Source organism: Felis catus, chromosome D4 (assembly GCF_018350175.1).
Source record: "Felis catus isolate Fca126 chromosome D4, F.catus_Fca126_mat1.0, whole genome shotgun sequence".
Classification (NCBI taxonomy): domain Eukaryota; kingdom Metazoa; phylum Chordata; class Mammalia; order Carnivora; family Felidae; genus Felis; species Felis catus.
This window is the reverse complement of record NC_058380.1, coordinates 16,963,385-16,990,432: the sequence shown is the minus strand read 5'-3', so window position 1 is coordinate 16,990,432 and position 27,048 is coordinate 16,963,385. Positions and strand designations below refer to the sequence as shown.

Sequence of the window (27,048 nt, the reverse complement as noted above, 5' to 3'; positions counted from 1 at the left end):
GAACACGAAATACAAGGAACTCCATCTCCTAAGAATATGCAAATGTGAAAAACGCACTAAGATGCCATTTTTCACCTATTACAATGCAAAGTTTAAAAATTACATAACTTACTGAAGACCTGAAGAAACCTATAGCTTGCTGATGGAAGAATAAATCAGTACAATCTTATGGAGGGCAACTTGGTAATATTTAACAAAATTTTAATGTTTATCTTTTGACTCTTGAAATTCAATTTTGGGGAAGCTTTCTACAGATATATTTATTCCTGAATGTGAAAGATCATCTATGCCAAGGGTATTAATTTTAACATTATACTAACAAAAGATGGGAAAGAATGGAAATGTCCTTAGTAGATTTTGATACATTATGTTACAGTCATGTAGTAGAATACTTATTCAATCATAAAACAGGTTAAGGAAGCTCTGTGTAGGAGTAGGAGAGAGGTTCCCGACGTGTAGTGTTGGGATGGCAAACTTCTTAAAGGGCCAGCTAGTAAATATTTTAGGCTTTTCTCTGTTGTTGGGGAACACAGCCACAGACCATATGTCTATGTGTATGACTGTGTTGCAATGAAGTCTTATTTACAGAAACAGGTGACTGGTCTGTGGGGCATAGAAGAACTTGGAATATAAACTATAACAGAGGTATGAAGTGCTGAGAGCACTGGGTAGTGAGTTCAAGCTTTGCCTGGGATATTTGGGGACGACTTCATAGATGAATGAGGTAGGTGATCATTTAAACTGAGTTTCTGTGGGTGTGTAGGAGCTCTGAAGATGAAGGTGAGGAGGAGGTGTTTTCTGGAATTGGTGAGGAGTTGTTTGATACGTGGAGTTCTGTGTTGAGAGTGGATGAAGAGGTAAACTGGGATCATATTTTTGAAGGGGCTAGACACGAATGGGGTTTCTAACCCATTTTCTACTTCGAATAAAAAATATTTGAATGCCTACCTCTGTTAGACCTTTAAATTTTGCCATATGTACTTCAGGGCTTTTTTTTTTTTTTTTTTTGGGTGGGTTTTTTGGCATATATTTTGTAAAAGAAACATTATAGACACAGTTGAAACCATGCCCTGCAAACCATGCTGAGTATATATTCTTATCTCTTTCCAGAGATAATAGCTAATATGAATTTGTTACTCTAGCCTTCCGGCATTAACTACATGTTCATATACCTTTATAAACAATATATTTTATTGTTCTTTATATTGTAAAAGTTCAAAGAATGGTTTGTGGTGTCATTTCACAATTGGCTTTTGCTCAAAATTGTGTTTTTACTATTTCTGTGTGTGGATCAGCCCCGGTCAATAGAAATAAAATGCAAGCTGTATATGTTACTTTAACTTCTGTAATAGCCACATAAAAAGTCACAGGTGAAATTAATAATATACTTTAATAGCCCAGTGTATCTGAAATATTATTTCAGCATATAATCAGTATGTGAGATTATTAATGAGGTATTTTACATTCCTTTTTTATACTAGATCTTTGAAATCTGGCATCTGTTTCACACTTGCAACACCTCTCAACTTGGACTAGCCACGTTTTAAGTGTTCAGTAGTCGCAAGTGGTTAGTGGCTTTTACTGTATTGAACAGAGAACTGCTACAGTTCAAGCAGGACGGAACACTCCCAAGTGCTTGAAAGTTGTGCGCGCTCCTGACCTCCATGGGTCATGTTGACCCAAGAGAAAGTCTTTTGTGTTTTGGAACTTGCTAATCCTGCAGCCGCAGCACAGAAATCATTCTGTGTGCAATAAAGGAAACCTCTCAAGAAGAGCAATTACTGCTGCTGATGGTTGGAGCACGGAGCGCGGGACAGGCACGATGCACGGCCTCTTTAGACACGCAGGGGCCCTTGCCCTGTCCTTACAGGAGTACGCTCTTCATTCTTGCTTGTCTGGGGTAAACTGCTGAAACTTTTCCTGCTCTTCTCAGGGGTGCCACATTGGTAGCAAACATACTGCTTCTCCATAGTCGGACCTTAATAAGTAGGTAGACCTGTTAGCTTACGTTTCTTTGCGAAGAATCTCCAGCAGCATCATTTGATTATTGAGCCCCATGTAATATGCCTCTATGCCTGATTTTCTAAGTTTTAGCCAAGGTTAAAGTCACCTCACCCCAAAGTCTGTATGTAGACTTCTAGTTCTCTTATTTTCCGCAGAAATATCTTCATTGAAATGCTGTAGAGTTGACCTGGAGTCCTAGCGGAAACTGCCTTTTAGCATGTTTTAGTTTCACACACATTAAATTAGAGACACTTTCCATTATGCTGTTAGTATCCCTCATATAATAACCCAATGAAAAACAAATCTAGCTAAGGACAAAAATGTAGGGAAAAATTCTCACCATGTCATTCATTCATTGCTTGATTTTTGACTGTTTTTTCAATTCTGTGGCATTTATTTTAATGTGTCTTTTATATACCCACGGAAATATATATTATATAATAGATAGATCTATCATGATCTCTGCTCTTAGTCTGGGGCCTTGATATAGTCTGCATTGCACGGCTTGATAGCTTTTTAGTAGTTTTATATGGCACTTTCTGCCACAAGGTGGGGGTAGAGAGTTCTATAGGCCTTTTTAGGTAAAGAGAATTTGGTCATAAAGTTTAGCTTTCCATAAGTTAACAAAATAATTGTCTGGCACCATTGTTAACACAACTGCCCCTTAGGGTTAGCAGGATTTCTAATTTCTTCATGGTAATATTTTACTCAGCTCATCAGCCATTCAGAAATTATTAGGGATTATTTTTTATAACAGTTTATGAATTTACTTCCATATCATTTACTTTTTGTTGCATTACTTCGCCTTTTTTTTTTTTTTTAAATCTAAGGTGAGAACGGTCACTTGGGAAAAATGCATGTTTTGATTGGGCAAATAGGAACTGAGAAAAATAAAGAGGTAATTCTGGGAGAGTAAGGGTTTTGGTGGATCTGATAGGGAGTGGAAATGAGAGAGGCAGGCCTGGGTGAGGTGTCACAGTGGCATGTCCTTTAAACAAAGGGTAGCAAAGAGTTCTATGGCTTGTAGTTTTACAAATTCTGATACTAAAAATATGTATATGCTTGTTAGATACTGGTGCAGGTTGGTCTACACCAAGCGAGAGGACGTTACCCATTCTCTTCATTAGAAATGTAATCAGGGGCTCCTGGGTCAGTCAGTTGAGCATCGAACTTTGGCTCAGGCCACGATCTCACAGTCTGTGAGTTCGAGCCCCGCGTTGGGCTCTGTGCTGACAACTTGGAGCCTGGAGCCTGCTTCGGATTCTGTGTCTCCCTCTCTCTCTGACCCTCCACCATTCGTGCTCTCTCTCTGTCTCAAAAATAAATAAACATTAAAAAAAGAAAAAAAGAAACGTAATCAGAGGCACCCGGCTGGCTCAGTCAGAAGAACATCTGACTCTTGATCTTGGGGTTGTAAGTTCGAGCCCCACGTTGGATGTACAGATTACTTAAAAATTAAAAAAAATTTAAAGTTTAATCTATAAAGTCAATTAAAAATTAAAGTGTTGGGGTGCCTGGGAGGGTCAGTTGAGTGTCTGATTCTTGATTTCAGTTCAGGTCACAATCCCAGGACCATGGGATTGAGCTGCACATCAGGCTCCGTGCTGAGCATGGAGCCTGCTTGGGTCAGTCTCTCTCTCTCTCTCTCTCTCTCTCTCTCTCTCTGTCTGTCTGTCTTTCTCTCTCTCTCTCCCTCCCTCTGCCCTTCTCTCCCACTTGCATTCTCTATCTCTCTAAAAACAAAACAAAACAAAAATATTAAAGTGTTCACACATAGAGACATGTATGTATTTCATACATGTATTTCAGTGTAATCTGAAATAAGAAAGCATTTTAGTGAAAACTGTTCTGTGACCACTTGGCATCAGTTTGCTCATATCAAATATTAAAGAATGTCTATATCAGAATAAGCCTACTTGTCAGAAATGATTTTTAACAAATCTTGGTTGTGCCTTATTGTATATATAAAATTAAACAGTGAAACTAAAGAGACTTTGTTAAGGTTTTTATGCAAATACATATGTAATATGTTTCAGACTGGATGACCGTGGACAAATTCCCACGTTACTATATTTATAGACTGAATTGTCAAAAGCCCCATGGTTCTGTTTGTTTCTTTTTCATTTCAGAATGGGAAATGCTGAGGTTACCATATGGGCCACTAGTGAAAAGACCTGTTGCTATTTGGTGGCACACACCAAACTTAAAGACCATGTGGTATAAAGATTTAAAAAAGAGTTCTACATGGGAGTAGATTTGGAAATTGGATTTGTTTTTTTTATGAAACTTTTTAATGTTCACTTATTTTTGAGAGAGACTGAGCATGAGTGGCGTAGGGGCAGAGAGAAGAGGGAGACACAGAATCCGAAGCGGGCTCCAGGCTCTGAGATGCTTAACCCCCTGAGCCACCCTGGCGCCCCTGGATTTGATTTATGAGCTAAATTTGGAGAATGCAGATAATAATGAAATTCCTTCTTAATTGACGTGATGGCAGCTGATGTCTATAAGAATGCCATTTTAGTTCCCCTAGAGTTCTATCTGACTGGAATTTCTGAGAAAGTCCCTTGCTTTGCTAAGGCTGTTAGCCATTTGAAAATGGATGGTGGGTCTTACGGTGAAGAGAAGTTGTGACTGTAGTGTGATGCTAATCGGTGGAGAGCCAGTGGTTTGGTGTGACCTGCTTGCCACTATCTGATCAGTTAGGAGGCGCTTCCTCACTTCGCCCATGAGGACACCCTCCCTCCAGGTTCTTGTGCCGGCAAAATCCGTAGACTCTTACAGATACACCTAACACGTTAAAATCTACATACATTTTATCTTAGTCACACAAACCATTGTATTTGCTACAGACTTTAGAAATAATGTTTTGTTTTACTGTTCCATGATAAAATAATTTTGTTCAGTCTTTGTGTGTATCGGGATCCCTTCCCTGGGGATAATTTGTCTTCTTGAGGTAGTTGTTGTTCAAGTGACAGCTACTTGGGAATATGAGTGTCTTTGTAAGTTTAGATATAAGGTGACTCCTTTTTTTCCTGAAAAATATTTAGAGCATGAAACCTTCATCCGATATCTGCACATGTGATAATTCCTCATACTCTTATTTTTCATTTATGTTTAGAAGTACTTCTCAATTTTAAGAAGTCAGAGTCTTGAGTGAACTTACTGAATATCTAAGTTTTTAGTTAATGTGGATTTTGTCTTTTTTTTTTTTTTTTTTTTTTTCCTTTGAGGGGTTGGACATAATTGCCTTATTTCATTTCAGGGATCCTTCTAAAGTAAATATTCTGGTACCTGGTGCTGGACTAGGAAGACTGGCCTGGGAGATAGCTATGCTAGGTTATGCTTGTCAAGGAAATGAATGGAGTTTTTTTATGCTCTTTTCTTCCAACTTTGTACTCAACAGGTATTTAATTTACTTTTTGCTAGAAATAGTATTTTCTCAGAATCAGATTGACTTACCTATTTTTGAGCAATTCTGAATTTGAAGATAAATACATAGTGTTTGATTACATGTGTCATAATTGTTTCTTATATTAACATCAAGTTGCTTATACAAAATACCACTTTTAATCAGTTCCTAGTTAGCAGAATGTTGAAACAGGGTGGATAAGTGACTTTTTAGAAAATGGTGACATATCCCACAAAACAGAAATGCTTCCTGTGCAGAATTGCAAGACTGTATGTATGATCCGGGAAGGAGTGTTTTCTCTCTGTTCCCTAAACTTCTCCACCCATTGGTTTCTTTAATGGAATCAGAGTTCGGTGTAGCAGTCGTAACTTCTTCCCTCAATCAGATTCTTTTAAAGTGGCCAAGTATGCTCATATGACTGAGTTGGAAACATGTCTCAGAATTTCTGTGGCCTCTTTTAGAAAATAGTGGAAAAGGGTTGTTATTTTTAAAGCCAGAAGAGGTGCATTGGGAAAAAAGAACTAGCTGCCTTGTTTAAATTAAATACAATGTTTTCTTGGTGGCAGTATGAGTTAGGGAGGGGTGAGAAGGTTAAAAGGAGACAATTAGAATAGTTGAGTAGCAAACGAAACCCATACCACTTTTTTGAGAAAATAGTGGACTGTGTTTTTACTTGAGTCTGAAGTTTGGAAACACATTTTTTAAAATGTGAGTGAACGACACATTTATATTTCTGAATTTACTTTAATTTTTTTCCTGTCTTTTAATTCATGATTGGTTGCTCATCTACATGTGTATGTGCATTTTCAGATAATTGGGGAGGGGTATAGTGGTAGCACTTTTAAGTATTAATGAGTTTTATAAGTAAACCTTCAATCAGATTATATTTTAGTGTTTAAAGTAGATTTTTTTGGTGAAGTCTTTAGTTAACACTGAATTCTATGCTCCTATTTTGCAGATGTTCTGAAGTTAATAAATATAAGCTTTATCCTTGGATTCATCAGTTTAGCAATAACCGGAGGTCAGCGGATCAGATTCGACCCATCTTTTTCCCTGATGTTGATCCCCACAGTCTTCCTCCCGGTTCTAACTTTTCGATGACAGCAGGAGATTTTCAGGAGATTTACTCAGAATGCAGTAAGTCCAAAACAAGCATTTAAACGGTCTTGTCCTTTGTTGTAAATTTAATGAGCCAATTTTATACTAAGGCAAAGTTTTGGTCATTCACTCTGATAGTAGAATGTGAGGTATACTTCAGTGACAATTTAGGATATTCAAAGACATATGTAAGGTAATGATGGGAAATATAAAGAAGGGTAAGATTCCACAATTCAGAAATGTAGACTCTGTTGGGTCTATTAATATAAGATGACATGTAAACAAATTTCAGTGAGTAATGAGTACAGCAAAGCTAAAAGTAGACGAGTGTGGGAAAGAAGTTCTTTGTAGAGAGAAGGCTGTGACTTCAAGAATAGGGAGAGAGAGGTAGTACAAAGAGATGAATGAATAAGGTCATCGGAGATGGTGACACAGCCTGACTGGAAGGAAAAGAGAGGTTGGTTTGGGAGCTTAATGGCAGATGTGGGTAGAAAAGTAGGTTGGTTCCAGATTGTGGAAGACCTTTATAATCAGGTTATGAAGTTTGGACTTCACCTGGGCAAACTGTCGAAGTTTGAGCCAGCATTAGAGAAAAGGAGACGGTAATGGAGAGAGGGGCAAGGGGAAGTGGATTGGCAGTAAAAGCAAGAGGAAAAGTAGAATGCTGAGAGGTCGGTAAGGTCATTAATTCAACAGGTACTTTTCTGAGCACCTGCTAAGTCCCAGGTGTGTTATAGGCATTGGAAAGACAGCAGTGAGCAAAGCACAGTCCCTGTACAGGGGTTTCTATTCTGATAGGGAGTGAGGGGCGGTGACATGAACATTGTGAGGAAGAATACTAAGGCAGGGTGACAAGGATATAGAGTGGCGGGGGAGGGGCTGCTGTTCATCGAGTTCTCAGGGAAGTCCTTTCCAAGCCAAACTTTAAAAAAATGTTGAGCAGAGAACCTCGAAAAAGTGAAGAGGCAAGCCATTAGATACTTGGGGGGGAACGTTGCAGAGAAAAAGAATGGCGAGAGAAGGAGGATTCGCGGTGGGGAGGGTGCTTGTTCTGCTCAAGGAAGAGCGAGCGGCCACTCGGGCTGGGGTGTAGTGGGCAGTGGGCACTGCGGTGGGAGGCCAGGTTGGGGAGGGTTTGATTGTACTCAGAGAGGTGGGAAGCCATTAGAGGGATCGAGGTAGGTTTTTGTTTCTTTTTCCCTGAACTCTGACATTGGGAAAACCTGTACTTTGAAGGTGGAAAGAGTGAGATGGAAGATGTTGGGTGCTGGGGATAGAGAGCGAGGGCTCAGAATAGAGCTGAAATAATGGGAAACATCAGTTAGGCGAGTCCAGGGGACATTGTTCTGCAGCAGGATTTGGGAGAGCCGATGGTGACACAGGCCTCCTCGGTTGGATGCATGCCTTTGTCGTGCCAGCGTTTGTACGGAGGCCTGCCTTAGTTCAGCCTCTGTCCCTGTCCTGGGCCACAGCCTCCAAGGACACTGCTGTCCAGGGGGTTCACTTGGCTACCTGGCCCCCCTTTTACACCGGCCAGTATCCGGAGCACTGGCGGGTAGTTTGAGTATTTTGATGCCATTCATTTCTTACTTGGCAACAAGTGCCTACAGTCTTTCTGAAACTTGCCAGAATTGATGGTTAACATTGGCTTAAATCACAGTTTAAAGTTCAAATAACTATCTTAATTGATTTGAAATGAAGGGTAGACATTGAGTAGATTATAAACAAAACTCTTACGAGTACCTTTTGGTAAAGATACTAGTAATATAGGCTATCAAAAATGGTTTCCAAGCTGATCATCAAATTCTTTCTTTTTTAAAAAAAACTTTTTTAATGTTTACTTATTTTTGAGAGGGAGAGAGAGCGAGCATGAGCAGGGTAGGGGCAGAGAGAGAGAGAGAGAGAGGGAGAGGGGCACAGAATCCGAAGCAGGCTCCAGGCTCCAAGCTGCCAGCACAGAGCCTGATGCGGGGCTCAAATCTGAGAACTGCGAGATCATGACCTGAGCTGAAGTCAGACGCTTAACTGACTGAGCCACCCAGGCACCCCGACTATCAAATTCTTAATAAAAACTTTTATGAATTGCAAAGTATCTCATAAATGATTGTTTGGTTACCGTAATTACACAGTTGATTGGAAGAGTTTAGCTTCTGTATTCCTCCAGTTAAGTTAAATATTCATAGTCTCTTAAGACATAGCTGGTACATTTATGGAATTAATTAAAAGAAAAGGCAGAATAACATAATTAAATGTAGTAACTTGGTTTTCCTTCACTAGATACCTGGGACTGCATTGCTACCTGTTTCTTCATAGACACAGCTCACAATGTAATCGATTATATTGACACAATATGGAAAATACTCAAGCCAGGTGGAATTTGGATAAATCTAGGTAAGTTCCTCAGTATTTATTAGAATCTCATACAGTTATCTGAGTACTTAGAGCAATTCTCTGTTTGGTAATTTCACGGTAACCAATGTTCACAAAGGTTATAGTTAGTTAAGTTGTACAGTATCCTTTAGATACTATCCTCGTCAGTCATGCAGTTCCTCTGAAAGCAGTGGAAACCCCAGAAGTTGTGTGTTCTCCTAGGTCATTCTCACAGCAGTCCTCATTTCAGAGAGTACAGTTATTACCCTGATAATCCTTCTCTCATCATCCCCACCCTCCCCTCCAGTGACAGCAATCTCTCAAGAAGGAAGTGCTCTTTTTTTCTTTCAAATGAAACATTTGAAAGAAAGCCCTTAAACCGCCCTCCCAAACTTTCTCCGAGGTACAAATACATAGTGGGAAAAGAGTAGATACGGTGATTTTCAGGACTGCCTTGAGTTTAAGAGAGAATATCGTTTCATTTATGCAAAAACCTTTTTACTGCATCCTACTACTAGGTGATGAATATTCCCATCCAGCATCTAGAGGAAGTTACCAGTTTTATCCTCCTCCTTTAAAATAAAGGGAGAATGATAATACCAAGGTAAATATACTTGTCTTTTTTAGTTAGAGGTATAATCCATGTTAAGAAAGACATAATGGTTAGGGGCGCCTGTGGGCTCAGTCGGTTCGGCATCCGACTCCTCATTTCAGCTCAGTTCATTATCTTACAGTTTGTGGGACTAAGCTGTGTGCTGACAGTGGGGAGCCTGCTGGGGATTCTCTCTCACTCCCTCTGTCTCTGTCTCTCCCCTGTTCCTGCTCTCTCTCTCTCTCTCTCAAAATAAGTAAATAAACTTAAAAAAAAAAATAGACGTAATGACTAGAATTTAAAGATTTTCAAGATGAGGGTTATTACGTAACATAAGAGGACAGATACACCTTGTTGGAATCCATGGCCTTCAGGATTGGTCTAGTTTTGTTGTTCTGTCGTGTGCTCTCCTTTAAAAAAAATAATAATAATTTTTTTTTAACATTTACTCATTTTTTGAGAGACAGAGACAGAGTGTGAGTGGGGGAGGGACAGAGAGAAAGGGAGACCTCAAATCTGAAGCAGGCTCCAAGCTCCACGCTGTCTGCACAGAGTCTGATGTGGGTCTTGAACTCATGGACCAGGAGATCATGACCTGAGCTGAAGTCGGACACTTAACTGATTGAGCCACCCAGGCACCTCTGTGCTCTCTTTTTAGTGATTGGACTTGACCACAGATTTTCCCATTAGGACTAAGACTAGAGGCAGTATTAGGTCTTTTCAAATTTCTCTTTAGAATTTCATGGGGGCAAATGAGAGTAGTTGTAAAATGTAACCATCATATGAAACAATTATCTCAAACCTTAGATCCTCTTTAAAAGTAGTCACTTCTTTAAAGCAGATTTCTTTAAAAATTTCCCAAGAAATGATTGAACTGTAATACAGTTGACCCTTGAACAATGTGGGCATTAGAGGGATGCTGATCCCTTGCACAATAAAAAATCTGATATAACTTTTGACTCCCCCAAAACTTAACTACTAATGCCTGCTGTGGACCAGAAGCCTACTGATAACATAGTTAACACATATTTTGTATATTACATGTATTATATATTGTATTCTTACAGTAAAGGAAGCTAGAGGAAAGAAAATGTTATTAAGAAAATTATAAGGAAGGTGGGGTCTGTGGGTGGCTCAGGTGGTTAAGCGTCTGACTTCAGCTCAGGTCATCATCTAGCAGTTAGTGAGTTCTAGTCCCGCATCGGGCTCTGTGCTGACAGCTCAGAGCCTGGAACCTGCTTCAGATGCTGTGTCTCCCTCTTTATCTACCTCTCCCCTTTTCATGCTCGCTCTCTCTCTCTCTCTCTCAAAAATAAAATAAAAAAAAATTTAAAAAGTTAAAAAAAATTATAAGGAAGAAAAAATACACTGAGTACATTAAGTTTCACTGGCATGTATTTATCAACACAAAACGTGTGTAAGTGGATTGGTGCAGCTCACACCTGTGATTTTCAAGGGTCAGATGTATTACCTACTGGATATTTGCTCACTGGGGGTTAGACGGTGTGTGAGCCACTTGTAAATACATTATTTAATCTGAAAACAGCCCTATGTTGAAATGGTACGTCTATTGTCTTACAGTTGAAGAAACTGAGTCTTGCTTTTAAGTAACTAGCCGTGGGATCCTTGGGGTCCTTGGGGTCCTGGAGCTTATATATGGCAGAGACAGGCTCACAGCCCAGATCCAATACCTCGAATGCCTAACCAGCTAGCCCTCCGGCTCACCCTGGGTCAGTTTGTGACTTAGCAGTAGCAGTCATGTTATGTAATTAATACTTTTGACCCCAGTTACTGAGACATGGTAAAGATTTGCGTATTTCCAAAGCATTGGGTTAAGTTTCACAGAAACCACTTTTCTGTTTGAACTTTTAAGTGGTTTATTAATATTGTATTAAGTTATATAATAACAATAATTGTTTACAACTGCCTGGAATAAATAAAATTGGCCCTGCCTAAGCATACTGTTTGATAAGAATGGATGTGCTGGGCTCTATTGTGATCTGTCCCAGGCACCAGAGGGAATAGGGCACATTGGTTATGGGAGGTCAATGAGGAGATCTTCTACTCTTCTTACCAGAGTTTCAAAACGATTCTGAGAATTAGAGTAGTGGAGAAGCATAGTCCTTAAAAATACTTGTTCAGAAGGTTAGTATTTTCCAAGTAAAATTCTTTTAACATATAAGCTGAGGGGCACCTGGGTGGCTCAGTCGGTTGGCGGCCAACTTCGCCTCAGGTCATGATCTCACAGTCCGTGAGTTCAAGCCCCATGTCAGGGGCTTGACAGCTCGAGGCTGGAGCCTGCTTCAGATTCTGTGTCCCACCCGCCCTCTGCCCCAACCGCACTTGTGCTCTGTCTCGCTCTCTCAAAAAGAAATGTTAAAAAAACATTAAATGTATAAGCTGAAGAATTGTAAAAATACTAATTATGTCAGGGTGCCTGAGTGGCTCAGTCAGTTGAGTGACTCTTGATTCCGGCTCCGGTCTCGATCACAGGGTTGTGGAATCCATTGAGCCCCACGTCAGGCTCTGCGCCCAGCATCGAGCCTGCTTAAGAGTCTCTCTCTCTCCCTCTGCCCTTCACCCCCCTGCTTGTGCACTCTCTCTAAAAATCCAATTGAAAAATAAAAATAATAGTAATTGGCTCGGTGAATATACCAGTGATACTGGTGTGCTCCAGGTGTCTGTGCAGAACCGTGTTCGCTTCTTAGGCCACGTGCTCGTCTTTTCCTAAGCGTAACTCTTACTGCTTCTCCTATTCTTTCATCTCTCTGGTCCACATACCTCTGTTGTGTGCCATGCCACTCGGTACCAACTTGGGTACTTCGGAATCGAAGAGAACCCCCTGTCTTTTTCGATCCGTCATCTGCACAGATTTCCCCCAACCGGAAAACCGTGTGTCCTCCTTAGCCCTCTTCTTCCTCACCATCGGCACCTAGTCCACAAGTTGTGTCTCCTAAAGCTTCCTAATAGGTCTTGAACCTCTTTCTATCTCAGGGTTTCTCAGTGGCAGCGCCCTTGATATTTGGGTCAAGATCATTCTTCATTTGGATGGGCGGAGAGGGAGGGCTGTCCTGTACAGTGCAGGGGGGTGGGGGGGGGGTTGTGCTGTACTCCACAGGGGGGCAGAGAGGGAGGGCTGTCCTGTACAGTGCAGGGGGGCGGAGAGGGAGGGCTGTCCTGTACAGTGCAGGGGGGCGGAGAGGGAGGGCTGTCCTGTACAGTGCAGGGGGGCGGGGGGGGGTCGTGCTGTACTCGCAGGGGGGCGGAGAGGGAGGGCTGTCCTGTACAGTGCAGGGGGGCGGAGAGGGAGGGCTGTCCTGTACGGTGCAGGGGGGCGGAGAGGGAGGGCTGTCCTGTACGGTGCAGGGGGGCGGAGAGGGAGGGCTGTCCTGTACGGTGCAGGGGGGCGGAGAGGGAGGGCTGTCCTGTACGGTGCAGGGGGGCGGAGAGGGAGGGCTGTCCTGTACGGTGCAGGGGGGCGGAGAGGGAGGGCTGTCCTGTACGGGGCAGGGGGGCGGAGAGGGAGGGCTGTCCTGTACAGTGCAGGGGGGCGGAGAGGGAGGGCTGTCCTGTACAGTGCAGGGGGGCGGGGGGGGGGTCGTGCTGTACTCGCAGGGGGGCGGAGAGGGAGGGCTGTCCTGTACAGTGCAGGGGGGTGGGGGGGGGTCGTGCTGTACTCGCAGGGGGGCGGAGAGGGAGGGCTGTCCTGTGCAGTGCAGGGGGGCGGAGAGGGAGGGCTGTCCTGTACAGTGCAGGGGGGCGGAGAGGGAGGGCTGTCCTGTACAGTGCAGGGGGGTGGGGGGGGGTTGTGCTGTACTCGCAGGGGGGCGGAGAGGGAGGGCTGTCCTGTACAGTGCAGGGGGGCGGGGGGGGGGTTCGTGCTGTACTCGCAGGGGGGCGGAGAGGGAGGGCTGTCCTGTACAGTGCAGGGGGGCGGGGGGGGGGTCGTGCTGTACTCGCAGGCGGGCGGAGAGGGAGGGCTGTCCTGTACGGTGCAGGGGGGCGGGGGGGGGTCGTGCTGTACTTGCAGGGGGGCGGAGAGGGAGGGCTGTCCTGTACAGTGCAGGGGGGCGGAGAGGGAGGGCTGTCCTGTACAGTGCAGGGGGCGGAGAGGGAGGGCTGTCCTGTACAGTGCAGGGGGGCGGAGAGGGAGGGCTGTCCTGTACAGTGCAGGGGGGTGGGGGGGGTTGTGCTGTACTCCACAGGGGGGCAGAGAGGGAGGGCTGTCCTGTACAGTGCAGGGGGGCGGAGAGGGAGGGCTGTCCTGTACAGTGCAGGGGGGTGGGGGGGGGTTGTGCTGTACTCGCAGGGGGGCGGAGAGGGAGGGCTGTTCTGTACAGTGCAGGGGGGTGGGGGGGGTCGTGCTGTACTCACAGGGGGGCGGAGAGGGAGGGCTGTCCTGTACAGTGCAGGGGGGCGGCGGGGGGGGGGTCGTGCTGTACACTGCAGAGTGGTGAGCAGCGTTCCTGGCTTCTGCTTACTCAGCCGCAGTGACACCTCCTCAGTTGTGACGACAGAAATGCAAAATCACCCTAGTTGAGAAGCGCTGCTCCAGTCTCCTGCTAGTTGAGGGCTCAGCCCCTCATCATCGCTTGCCTGGGTTATGCAGCAGTTCCCGGAGTGTCCCCCACGTCCAGGTTGTCTCCAACCTCGTGCCTCTTCTAGTTCTCTGTGTGACCCCTGGAGTGATCTTGCCCGCAAGCCGATCTCTTGCTGTGCCACTCCCCACATAGAATTCCAGCTTTCCGGATGACCTGAACTCTTCAGGATTGTGCATAGTGCCCTTTGTGATCTTTGCTGTGTCTTGTGTCTTAGCTTCATTTTTTTTTTTTTTTTTTTTACCTCCCCAGCCTTGACCTCAAGTGCCAGCCCTCTGACTAGAAAGCCTTTTCTGTTTTCCCTCTGTTCTCACGTTGGCTCTTTGCTGTGTGCGCTCAACACTCAGCTCAGGTGATCCTTCAAGATGGAGTAAATTTTTGTTGTCTTCCTCTTTTATGTTCTCGCAGAATCTGTGAGCATTTAACACAACGTCGTGTTGCCACCTGTGTTTTTGTTTTCCCCGTTGGTCTCTGAGCTCAGTGAGGGCCAGAAGCTGTGCTTGCTCTTTAACCTCCCTCAGAGCCCCACAGTTAGTGGCTGTTTAGGGACTGTTCTGTGCATGAGTGTATTGTTTCAGTATTTGAAAGCGGAAACAAAGTAATGGTAGAAGATCGGCTGCCAGGAGACATGACAAAGTGGCATTTATGTGGGTAAATTTGTAACATTCCCATGGTTTTGGCTTCAGTCGTGTGGGCCTGGAAAATTAATTTTACGTATAAGCTGAGAGCGTATCAGCCCCTGGGGGGTGATTTCACACTCACCATGCTGCCCTAGACCAGAACATTCATAGGGAAGGAGTGCCGGGTGCATAACTAAAAAGCTATATTGGAAGTTAAATTATAACAAAGATATTGTCTACATTCTATGAAATCTGAGTTGGGAATATGGTTAATTTGTAAACTGCTTTAAGGGGGATTTGAAGTTCTCTGATCTTCCTCAGGTGAGGGAAAGCTAGTGAGCTTTTTAAGGGAACTGTTTACATGTGTCCTTGGGAAACCTTTTGTTCAGTTTTTCATGCTGACCAGTGCTCCCTAAACGCATGATGGGTAATGTATTTTAAACCGTGCGCACGGGTGTGCGTATGTCTGCACTGACACTTAGGTCCAGCACTGGAGGGCAGGCGATTAGTGAAGTGAATCTAAACTTCATCTGGAAGAATAAACAGGTGAAAGTTCTCAAAAGAAAGACCCACAGTCTTTTCCTTCCTACTGGGATAAACCCATTTCTCCCTAAACACTTCTGACACATCTGGACACCAAATGAGGTGTTTTCCTCCACAATAAGGGATTCTCTTGGACACCAGCTGGGTGTCCTCCAGTTTAAGTACTTCCTATATTGTCTTCCTGGAGATAGTGTAAGATACCATGGGTTAAGGGTTTAGCCTCCAAGACCTCCGCCCCCACCCCTCCACACACTCAAATGCTAGTCGCAAACTGTCCCCTGTGCTTCTGACCAGCTGTTGGTCTATAGGCTGTAGATTGGAGGTTCTCTGCCAGAGACCAATATGTATATTTTCTATTATCTTACAAGCACCAAAGGAGAACTTTATAAAGTGTAATGAGAGATGAGTCGTATATTTTAAAGCATTATAAAGCTTGATATTTTTTAAACGTGGGAAATTTCCTATAAAAGGTGGGTATTTGACCCATTGCCTCCTTTACTCACTGAGACTTTGTTACAGTGACTGTAAAAATAGAAAAAAGCCTAAAACAATGACAGAGAATGGCAGGGATGTCATTAAGGGACAACAGAATGTAACAGTTTTTCAGAAAATACGGTAGGTGGATAAGTTTTGCAAAAACCAACCAACCAACAAATAAACAAAAAACAAAACACCAATGTGAACAGAGCTGGTTGACCTGGAATAACCCTGGAAAATGACTCTCTGTGTGGAAGATCTGGTATGATCCTGGAACATGAGTGGCCATATGGGGAAAAACAGGAATTGAAGGTCAGCACATAGGGACCAGTTCATCCCTATGTAACCAAGTAACCAAGATGCCTCCCTTATGCCCATTCCAGTCCATGCTCAGGCAGAGACCAGAAATTTAATTTACTGGAAAAAGTGACTGGAAAAGAAGAAAATTTAAGAAGATGTGACCTAGTAGAGAGTAAGCGTGAGACACAGGACAGAAAAGAAGGAGACTGATTAAAAGTCTGCTTTGGAAAGCAGCCCGTGACTAGCACCCACCCTCGCCCACAGTGCCTCCCTCCTTTCCTGCCTATAAAACTTTCTGTTGAGGTTTGAGTGCCAGCTCTTTTGTTCTGGACAATTGGAAACCATGTTTCTGTAAGTGGGCATGTCAACAAAGCTACCACAAGCTTTCTTCTAGTTAATGTATAGGATATCTTTTTCTAGATCTTAAGTCCTTTCTTTGTTTCAGAAATGTCTTATAAACAGCACAGTTACATTTTGCTACCCAATCTGACTGTCTCTGTCTTTTAACTGGAACTTTTAGAACCTTAGAAATACAAATGGTTTAAATTAACTTGTCCCAGATTTGGCAGGTGGGTACCCCCTTCTCCTGTGTCCTTTGGACATATCCCTTTTGATATGTTCCTCCTTTGTGGAAAAGCCAGGCATTCTAAGCACATCTTGTACTTTCTCTGCCAGGCCCTGAGACAAGCCATTTTACCCCCAAAGATTCCTGGTTCTTTTTAATAGAGAACGGTATGTAGAAATGCTAGATTAATTATATTTGTAGACGTCTGAAATCTGCCCAGAGATATTTGTCAAATTACTATCTGTAATAGACTGTAAAAAATACAAAACTGTAGGGGTGCCTAGGTGGCTCGGTCGGGTCAGTGTCCAACTTTTGATTTTGGCTCAGGTCATATCTCATGGTCTGTGGGATTGATCCCCACCTTGGGCTCTACTCTGACTTTGCAGAGCCTGCATGGGATTCTCTCTCCCCCTTCTCTCTAACCCTCCCCTCCTTTCTCTCAAAATAAGTAAATAAACTTTTAAAAAATTAAACACAACTATAGTAGTTATCTTTGGGTGGTAAAATTACAGATGCTTACCTGTACATTCACTGCTATGCTGGGCATCATTGTGAAACTGAAAACATGTTCCTTTACTCATGTAGCTTGCAATTTGGTTAAAAAAGGCGCTGATTACATGAAAAATAATCAGTGAGCAATGCAACACTACATAAAATGAGTTTTACGGTGTGGTATATTGAGAGAGTGAGCAGTGGGGCTGGGAACTTGGAGGGATTATACTAAAACTTGATTCCAGCAAGGTTTTGGAGCATGGTTAAAGCTTGAGTTGGAAAGTTGAAGCTCTCTAAGTGGGACACAGCATGAGTGGACGTACCATAGGACCTGAGGGTGTAAGAATCATTGGAGTGGGTTCATTTAAATTTTTTTTTTTTAACGTTTATTTATTTTTGAGACAGAGACAGAACATAAATGGGGGAGGGTCAGAGAGAGAGGGAGACACAGAATCTGAAACAGGCTCCAGGCTCTGAGCGGTCAGCACAGAGCCTGAGGCGGGGCTCAAACTCACAGACCGCGAGATCATGACCTGAGCCGAAGTCGGACGCTCAACCGACTGAGCCACCCAGGCGCCCCTGGAGTGGGTTCATTTAGATACAATAAAACAATATTGTTGGAGGCTCTTAAAATAATGGCGCAGAAACATCATACACTTTAGAGCAGGACAGACTACAGTGCTCTGTGTGTTTATAAAAAGGCTTCCAAGGGTTCAGATGGTCTAGGACACACAGCAGGTACTCAGTAAATGGTAGCTCCTGTCATTTTTATTAGTACTAATGAAACTAACAGGAAGTTAAGCTTGACAGAATAGTTTGATAGGGAACCATTGTTGTCTTCTGAAAAAGAGTAATAACATACATGTTCATCGTCATTTTTTTAGTGTTTTATGTAAGGTTAAAAAGAGGAGCGGAAGGAAAACATTTTAAGTCTCAGTAAGTATGTTCCACAGAGTGATGAGCCGTTTGGGAGGAGAAACTGTCCTGTTATTCTTATTTCCTGTGATTAGCACATTGTGTGAGGCTTAGGGGTGGTGAGTTGGACCTGGGATCTATAGTTAACCCAATGAACGGGTAAAACAAAAACAAAAACAAAAACAAAAAACCAAGATTGTTTAGTTTAGTCCTGAAGCATAACTGTTGAATGGTAGCGTTGCCTGGACAAGGCTGATGCATTGGGCAAAATGTGAGAGATTGAAAGATTGAAGAATCTGGTTTGAATCAGATGATAGTTCCTTGGACATGTGGAATTAGAGGATAGTAAAAGGAGAATGTCATTTTAAAAAGTTGGGATTGCTGTCATTTACTCAGTGCCTTCTCTACACTGGGTGTACTGGATGTTACCCATTAGATGGAGCGAGCCAGTGGCTTGCCCACAGGCACACAAGTAGTAAGTGTTGGAGCTGGGATATGAGCTGAGCACTTAAAAAAGCCAGCCCCAATGTCACCTCCTCCTTCCAGAAAGCCTTGCCTAGAACCTCCCATCGTACCCACACTCTCTCTCACCCAGGCTAGCTGGAGGACCCTTGTGTTTTCATGGGACGTCCAGTTTGTGGCTGCCGTTGGGCATTTACTTAAGGCATTGTAACTACAGTGTACCTTTGGAAGTTAGGGACCTGGCATTCCCTGATGCAGTTGCTCCTTCCATAACAGGTGTAAGCGCCGTGATGTGGAGAATCACAGGGCAGCCCTGGTATACCAGAGGGACTCACTCCCCGGGAGTGCAGCCCCAGCACTCGAATGTCAGCTACTGGGCCAAAGTCTCAGGGGTCTGGACACGTGCCCTTGGCAGACGTAAACATTCTTTACGTCTCCTTTTTATGTTCCGTCTACTGCCCAACTTCTAATTCAGCTTGGAGTTGTATCTAACACAGCAACTGGTGCATGTTTATATTTAAGTAATTCATTCATAATATCTTTAAACCATAGGTCCTCTGCTGTACCACTTTGAAAATTTGGCAAACGAACTTTCCATTGAATTGAGCTATGAAGATATAAAAAACGTTGTTCTGCAGTATGGATTCCAGGTGGAGGTAAGGCTGGAATGAAGTACGGCCACGGTTTTACTTCCAAAGCTTTAATCTTAGGACAGTTACAGGCCTAACAGTTTTACCTACAGTTTCACCTACAGTTTCACCTCTTCACCTGTGTTTTCATCCCTGAAGTGAAAATAATACATACTCAGCTTTTAGAATGATAAAAATTTGGCATAATGTATGTGTAAGGAGAAAACTATAATCCTCAATGTGATCAGTCACCTTTCCGTAGTACGTGGTAGCTGACCATGGTCCTGGCGTCAGCTCCTGTAGACTCACAGATACCAAGTACGCTAGGGTCTGGACCAGCAGAGGTGGGAGGACAGGGGGTATCGTTCACTATATGTACTTTTGTAGTCTTCATTTCTTATGTGGGATTGTAAGATTGTATGATACTTTGACTTATGTTTTAATTGTGTGTTTATTTAAAAGTATTTCATTCATTTTAAAAATCAACAACAGATTCGTTCTTCAAAATAAGGAGAAGTTGGGGTGCCTGGGTGGATCAGTCGGTTAAGTGTCTGACTCTTGATCTCATGGTCATGGGATTGTGGGGCTCCACACTGGGCATGGAGCCTGCTTAAGATTCTCTCTTTTTCTCTCCTGCCTCTCCCCCACTTCTTCTGTCTGTCTGTCTGTCTGTCTCTCTCTCTCTCAAAAAAAAAAAAGAGAGAAAGAAAGAAGAGTAACGTATCAGTGATGTAGAGCTCAAGCTCTGGAGTTAGACCGCCTGAGTTGGAATCCCAGTTCTCCCACTTACTGGTGGTATGACCTTGAGCAGTCTGTTCTTTGTAAAGTTAGGATTACTAATAATGCCAGTATTGGGGTGTCTGTATGTACTAAATGAGTTAATATGAGCTCCCGTCACTCACAAGCACTCAGGATCTGTGTCATGGTCATGCTCATCACCATTCTGGTTGTTGTTTGCATTCCAGGTTGAAAAGGAATCTGTCTTGTCAACATATACTGTGAATGACCTCTCCATGATGAAATACTACTATGAATGTGTCTTGTTTGTGGTCCGTAAACCACAGTAACGTTCTCAAGTGGTATCAGCAGGAAAAAAGCTTAATAAGAGCAAATGCTGAAATAAACGACTCAAAATCAACTATCCCATCGACAGGACACAACCTCAAATCAGTGGTGCCTTCTTATTCCTAACAAAATTTAGAAATAGCGTCTATTTTCTTAATACGTCTATTGCTTTTTCAGAAATATACTATGCTGTGCATATTTGTACTACAAAAGTAAAAAAAGGAGGAAATGTCTTCAAGTATACTTTTTCCTTGAAGCCCAGAATTGTCTTTCAGTAGAAAAACCCATCTCCAGTGGTCTTCATGAAGCTGTCTATTGCCAAGTCCGCCATGTTCATGACTACTAGTATTGAAGTCCCCCCAATCTTTCTGTTCTGTGTGCATTGCACATGGTACTTTTAGAAGAGTCTGAGGATCCTCTCTCACATTCAGCATCTGGAATTGGGACTTTTGTTTGCTTTGGACCGAAGCGATCCCTACAGAAAATGTGCGCCCTTTTATCATTCAGATTGTTTTTTTGCCAGCTCAGCTGAACTTGGGCATCAGACGTTTCATTTTTATGAAATGCTAAATTTAATAAGATCACAGGCCGGTAAAATGCATTCAAGTAACTGAGAAAGTGGTCTTTTGGGCACACTGACCTGAACATTATTTGAAAGCATACTCGTCATGAATCGCTCTGAAATGTAGAAGGTCTCAGCACTCTTAAGTGAGGCACAAAAGCCTTTATGAAAGGTACTGCTAGGAAAATGGGGAAATAAGAATAAAATCTGCCCATTGGAAATGTCTGATTTTAAACTAGAAGTGAATACAGTCTGTCAGTGAGATGTTTACAATAATGTCTTTTCTTTAAATTACCTGGATTACAAAAGCACGCACTTTTTTTCGTTAAAAAATTAGATACGAGTAAAACTGTCATGATGGTATTACCGTGGGGAAATTTTGAATACGAAATTCAGGGATAAATTACTGCCCGTGGTCTGTCTTCAGTATTGTCAGCAGCAGCCGTTAATGTAATTTCAGATAACGCCAGTTTTGTTCCCTGATAGCTGGAGTTAAAAGAATATATGCTGCTTTAAATTTCTACCTCTAGCAGAATCTTTATTGGAGAGAGTTTTCCTTTGTATTTTTTTATGTTTATTGTTTTGTTTCCAGTAGCTTGGAAAGCAGAAATGACTATTAACCTTTTCTTGGAAAAAGGAAGTGCTCGCGTTGAATATTTCCACAGGTGTTATGATGGCGTTAAATGACCTCTGTGGCAATTTGAATTAGATAGACTTAATCTCAATAATGTGCTGTAGGATTCACGTCATGTTTTAATCGGAAAACCTCCTTGTGAATCTTTAGACCTCTTTTTGTCAGTTGGGCTGGGGGAGTCGACACAGTCTGGCATGTTACCGTTGGGAGCTTTTCTGTGTGCAGTAAGGGAGCTCTTGTTCCTGGAAAGGACTCCAGGAAAGCTATTTGACTTGCTAAATTATAGAAGCCTGTAGCCTGTTGAGTTTAAAAAAAAAAAAAAAAAAAGGAACAAAACACAACTATTTCTCTTTGGTGCCCCATCCCCATACTTGGCAGATGTGCAGTTAATTAGAATTCTCATAAACTACCACCTGAATGAATTTGAAATTAATTTTTAGGGGAAACCACCCCCAAATTTTTGTTTATTTGTTTAACAAAGAAAAAAACTAAAAGGATCCTAAGTATTTAAAAAATGCATTGAAAGGAAAGGAATGCATGCTATTTTTGAGTAATGTAGAAAGGCTTTTTATTCACTGACTAGTATTCACTTTTTTACTTGTATCCGAACACGTGATCTTGTTTTTCTCATAGAGGCAAAAATGTGTTGACAGCAATGGGTTGGCTTTATTACTTAAAAGTTTTGGCTATCAGGTTTTATTCTTTAATAATGTTACTTATATTTCTAAATCAGAGCTTCATTTTAGTTAATTCTGAAATCAATTATTTCATTTGTTTTTAATCTCTCATATCATGACTACTGTTTTTCAAATGTTCTGCACAAATTTGCATCACTTTTTTTTTCCTACTGCTTTTGTAGTTAATATATTCTAAACTTGAAAATTGTGTCAATCAGTAATAGAAGTGTCACTGGAGGATTTAATTTTATATTGTATGTAGTCCTAGCTACTAAAGTGTGTAAGCCTTAAAGTTTTGTGTTCTTTTTCCTTGCATTAGCCCTATACAGATGTTTCCATTCATTGCCATAAAGCAGGAGGAGATAGGTCATTGTGCTTGCTTTCCAACCCTCTCCACCCTCCCCCCCCCCTTCCATATTCTGAAGTAGTGCAGGTTAGGGTCTGTTAATCAAGTGAGCAAGACGGGAAATGTGAAGTATGAAGAGGAGCTGTATAAATCACAGTATAAAATTATGAAGTTTGGGAACTGTAAGATGTACTGTATTTATATGTAATTCTCATTCTAAAAGTTGCCACAAAGGCTGAATTGGAAGCTTCATGTCTGCATGAAATTTCCTATATTTTTAACGTGTATGACGGACTTAATTTTTCTTGAATATTAAAGTTTGCCAATTGCTACGAAACCGTATTTGCTTGGTTGTTTCCATCTAGGTTAGTAGTAACAGTAGATGTAGGCATTTTAATAAATCGAATGCGTGCTTTTGAATCTTTAGATGAGCCTATTCTTGTATGCTTCTAGAAAGTCAGTAGTAAGAGCGCTTGGTCTTAGAGTATGTTAGGCTTTATACTGATTAATCTTGATGTTTGGTTTTGTTAAATAATAGACAAATAACTATAAAGGAAACCAGTACCAGAGAGTTCCAGGACCAGCCATTACTTGGATAAGCACCGGGCATGGCACTTAAATACTCTGGGTATGTTTTCCTGAACTTCTGTTTGTGATCTCAGGCACAGCGCTCGAAGTGTGTTTCCTCATCTGTAAGAGAAGACTGACACCACCGACTTCAGAGGGTTTTGATAAAGTCATGCGCGACTGTGTACAGTCTTCTGTGTGAACATGTGAAAGCACCTGGTAGACAACGCAGTTTCAATCTGTGTTGACGCTGTGCAGTGATACAAAAAGGTGAAGATTAGTAACAGGACATCAGTTTTAATAATGCTGTGGCGGAAAAAAGTTTCAGTGGAATCCTGGGGCTGGGGGGAGACCAAGAGGACAGGTATGTGTGGATAGATTCTTGAATGTTCAAGTCTGGTGGGAATTGTAAAGAAATAAAACGGTAGGTAATGGGAGAGAGGGCACAAGGAAAACTTCATGGTTATTCCCACTTTTAGAAACATGTCAGTACGTGCCTCTTGTGTGTTTATTTCTCTTCAGTAGATACATAGAAGCAGAGTCATTGAGCCAGTGTGGATGTGCCTCTTCAGTCAAGTTGCCTTTCAAAAAGATGAACAATTTACATGCCATTGACAGTGTTTTGGAATAACTTTGTTTTCATTCTCTGCTCAATACTGGATTTTGCTAAGCTTGTCATTTTTGTCAATATGATAGGAAAAAGTATCTATTTTAATACTCATTTCTTGAACGATTAGGGGAGCTGAGCAGTTGTGTTAGGTGTAACGCCCAAAGAGAGGGGTCTTTGATCGGCCAGTCGGTCGGTCTTCACCCGGCATAGCGGACAGGTCATTGGCAGCACTCCAAAAGTTGGTAAAAATGTGTCGAGCTTCATCCAGAGGGGGACTGGCCAATCTTGAGGACTGCTTGAGTTCTCTCCCCTGATAGCAGTGACCGTATCTGCTTCTGGTTTTACGGAGCTGGCGCTGAGGCTGAACAGCTGCAGCCCGATGGACCCCACTAGGTGTCCACTTAGCCAGTGCTCGGGGTCCAGGAGTTCAGGGAACGTCGGTGAGTCGAGAGCCCCACTGAACCAGCGGCTTTGCTTTAGGTGGCAGAGTGGGGCATAAAGTTGACTCCCAAAGGAACAGCTGCCGTCTTATCATGGCGCCAAAAGCTGCTAGGGCCAGGCCAGCTGCACTCTTGAATATGCTATTTATTTGACTTGTAATTCCCGTTGGGTATTTTTCACCTTGTTAGTCAGCGAGTCCGAACCGACCCACCTGCAGATGAGAATGTGAAACCGAAGAGGCCTAGGGCCACCATATGCCATGCGTTCAGTCCCAAAAGCTTAGTAGCAGGTTAATAGCTTCCTTCTTTTGTGCCAAGGCATGTCTGGTGATGGTCAGGTACTTAGTCCTGTTGTAGTGCCTGGCTGTGGCCTGTGAGAATTTGGGCAGCCGTTAGATCTTTGAAGCTGTGGCTTCCGTCTTGGAGTTTAGTATGATTTCTGTGGGACCACCCAGGAGGGGACAGTCCATGCAGTAGTCCTTGAACGTGACACTTACTGCAGGCATGTAGTACATCAGATCCATCATACGTTTATTGAATTGGTCCAAAGTGCCTCAGTGAGAGGTTATTTTTGAGATCTCTGACTCCAGGTAAAAAAAAAAAAAAAAAAAAAAAAACTATGATTTTTTTTTTTCAGGCCTGAACATAGGTAATTACCTGGCAGGCTCATGGAAGAAAGCTGCCCTCCACTTACCAGACTTGGTGCACAGCTAACGCACAGCAGTCTCTAGTGGGACCTGCAGTCAAGGACACGGGCTTTTATTTTTTATTTTTTTAAACGTTTATTTATTGAGAGACAGAGACAGGGCGAGAGCAGGGGAGGGGCAGAGAGAAGGGGAGACACAGAATCTGAAACAGGTTCCAGGCTCCGACGCGGGGCTCCAACCCACGAACAGCGAGATCATGACCTGAGCTGAAGTCGGACGCTTAACCCACTGAGTCCCCCAGGCGCCCCAAGGACACAGGCTTTTATTCACAGCCGCAGTCCTACGTAGCCCAGTGCCTCTATTCAGAGCCTCTTTGTCACGGGCTTCAGCCGAAGCATTCCTCAGGTACCTTTACTGACACCTGCTTATAGGAGGGAAGGGGGTTAACTTGAGGACACCTTTCTTCCCTCTCCGGACTTTTTCCACTCTTAGGCCCTCCTCCTCTTTCACTTCACCCCCTCCCCACCCCCCAGGTCTACAAGCCTTCAGGAGCCTTTGTAGAGGAACCTACACTTCATCTGATTTAGTCTGTCACTTTTACTATTGAAGTGATCAGAGGCTTGACCGTAAGTTTCATTTCGGCCTCTTATATTAACCTATTTCAGCACTTGGGGACTGCTCTCTCTGGCTCAGAGGGGTCCCTAACAATTTCAGCTTCCTTCCCCACTACAAGCCTTGTGCAACCCATCAGTTGAATTCAAGTGTCTTTTTTTCTCAATAGGATCACAGACCGAGAAGTTTAACCCACGTATCAGGGGCTACAGCACAGATGCCAAGAGACCAAGTCACCCCCAGCCGGGAGATGGAGGAGGCTTGTCCATGGGGACAGTGGGAGCAATGGTGGGGAGGGGGAAGGGGGGAATCCGGATTTTCTCCATTAACCTCTGGCTGCAGGTAATGCTTGAGCACCGCTGCTGCTTCCTCCCCCAAGTGCTCCCTGCACCCAGTGAGTGCCCATCCTCGGGGGCCCTTTACTTCCTGCTCACGCACACGCCATTGTGCTGCATGCAGTCTTCCAGCTTTGGCCACCCTGGCACCCAGAGCCCCATCTTCACTCTCTGCCAGGTTTGGCTGAGACTTTGCGCTAACAGGCAAGGCTTTCCTCGCCTTTGAGGGGCCACCCACACTCCATTTCAACCAAAGGGACTTCTGTTTTCAGGTCACCCAGAGCTCTCTATTGAATAGCAAAGTCCTCATCACTGACAACATTAATCTCAGTTTCGAGGTCTCCTTTCCTTCCGTAGCATTCCTAGCCCTGTTGCCTTCCTGCTGGGGCCATGGGGCTTACTGCTCTGCTGTGGTAACATCCCTATCTCATCCTGCCCAGAAGAGGGAGCAAATTTGGGTTGCCAGACCGACGTCAATCCCGCATCTAGCTGTTCATCATCGTTAATAGGACGTAGGGAGCTCATTACTTTGTTTCCGCGTTAACCACTTAGGCAAGAGCATTTGCTGCTGTCTCCCAGGAGGTCTCGTGTTCCTGAACTGGCCTGTAGGACCTCTGCCTTCCTGATCTGGAACGCCACGCCTGTCAGCATCCCAGACCTGTCCACAAAACTGCCAAGTCCGGGATTTGGTTTTACCCTGTTTACGAATGGGTAAGCCTATTCCGGTTTCACGGCTGCTGACAGAAGACATGAGAAGTTACACAAAAGTAGAGTTCCTGGGTACCCTTCACCCAGCTTCCCTCCCCCAATAACATTTCATGTCGTCCTAAGACATTGGCCAAAACTGTGAAATGGACGTTGGCATGATTCTGTTATATGTACACCTTGTTTGAAGTTTGCAGGGTTTTGCATGCACTTTTAAAAATGCCTTCTGGGGCGCCTGGGTGGCGCAGTCGGTTAAGCGTCCGACTTCAGCCAGGTCATGATCTCGCGGTCCGTGGGTTCGAGCCCCGCGTCAGGCTCTGGGCTGATGGCTTGGAGCCTGGAGCCTGTTTCCGATTCTGTCTCCCCCTCTCTCTGCCCCTCCCCCGTTCATGCTCTGTCTCTCTCTGTCCCAAAAATAAATAAACGTTAAAAAAAAAATGCCTTCTACTTTTAAACTTTATGATTTGTATCTAAAGTGGGTTTCTTACTGACAGTATATAAAAGGTCTTGCCCTCTTTTTCAATCTGATTTGGGGGGGAGGGAGGTATCTTTTCATTGGGTGTTTAAACCATTTTCATCTTATTTAAAAAAAATATTTTTAATGTTTTTATTTATCTTTGAGACAGAGAGAGACAGAGCATGGGGAGGGGAGGGGAGGGGCAGAGAGAGAGGGAGACACAATCCGAAGCAGGCTCCAGGCTCTGAGCTGTCAGCACAGAACCCGACGCGGGATTCGAACTCACGGTCTGTGAGATCATGACCTGAGCTGAAGTC

At 43.3% G+C, this 27,048-nt stretch overlaps 1 protein-coding gene across 2 annotated transcripts in view; it reads left to right on the top strand.

Annotated features, from left to right (window-relative positions):
- Window positions 1-22,695, top strand: part of CARNMT1 (carnosine N-methyltransferase 1) — a 44,628-nt gene extending 21,933 nt beyond the window's left edge. For both annotated transcript variants that reach the window (XM_011288282.4, XM_011288284.3), the window contains 5 exons: window positions 5,267-5,407; window positions 6,372-6,550; window positions 8,789-8,902; window positions 18,998-19,101; window positions 20,040-22,695. In XM_011288282.4, the coding sequence (XP_011286584.1) occupies window positions 5,267-5,407; window positions 6,372-6,550; window positions 8,789-8,902; window positions 18,998-19,101; window positions 20,040-20,141 (640 nt within the window). In that variant the 3' untranslated portion in view covers window positions 20,142-22,695. The remainder of the gene's footprint in view (window positions 1-5,266; window positions 5,408-6,371; window positions 6,551-8,788; window positions 8,903-18,997; window positions 19,102-20,039) is intronic.
- Window positions 22,696-27,048: the final 4,353 nt, after the last annotated feature.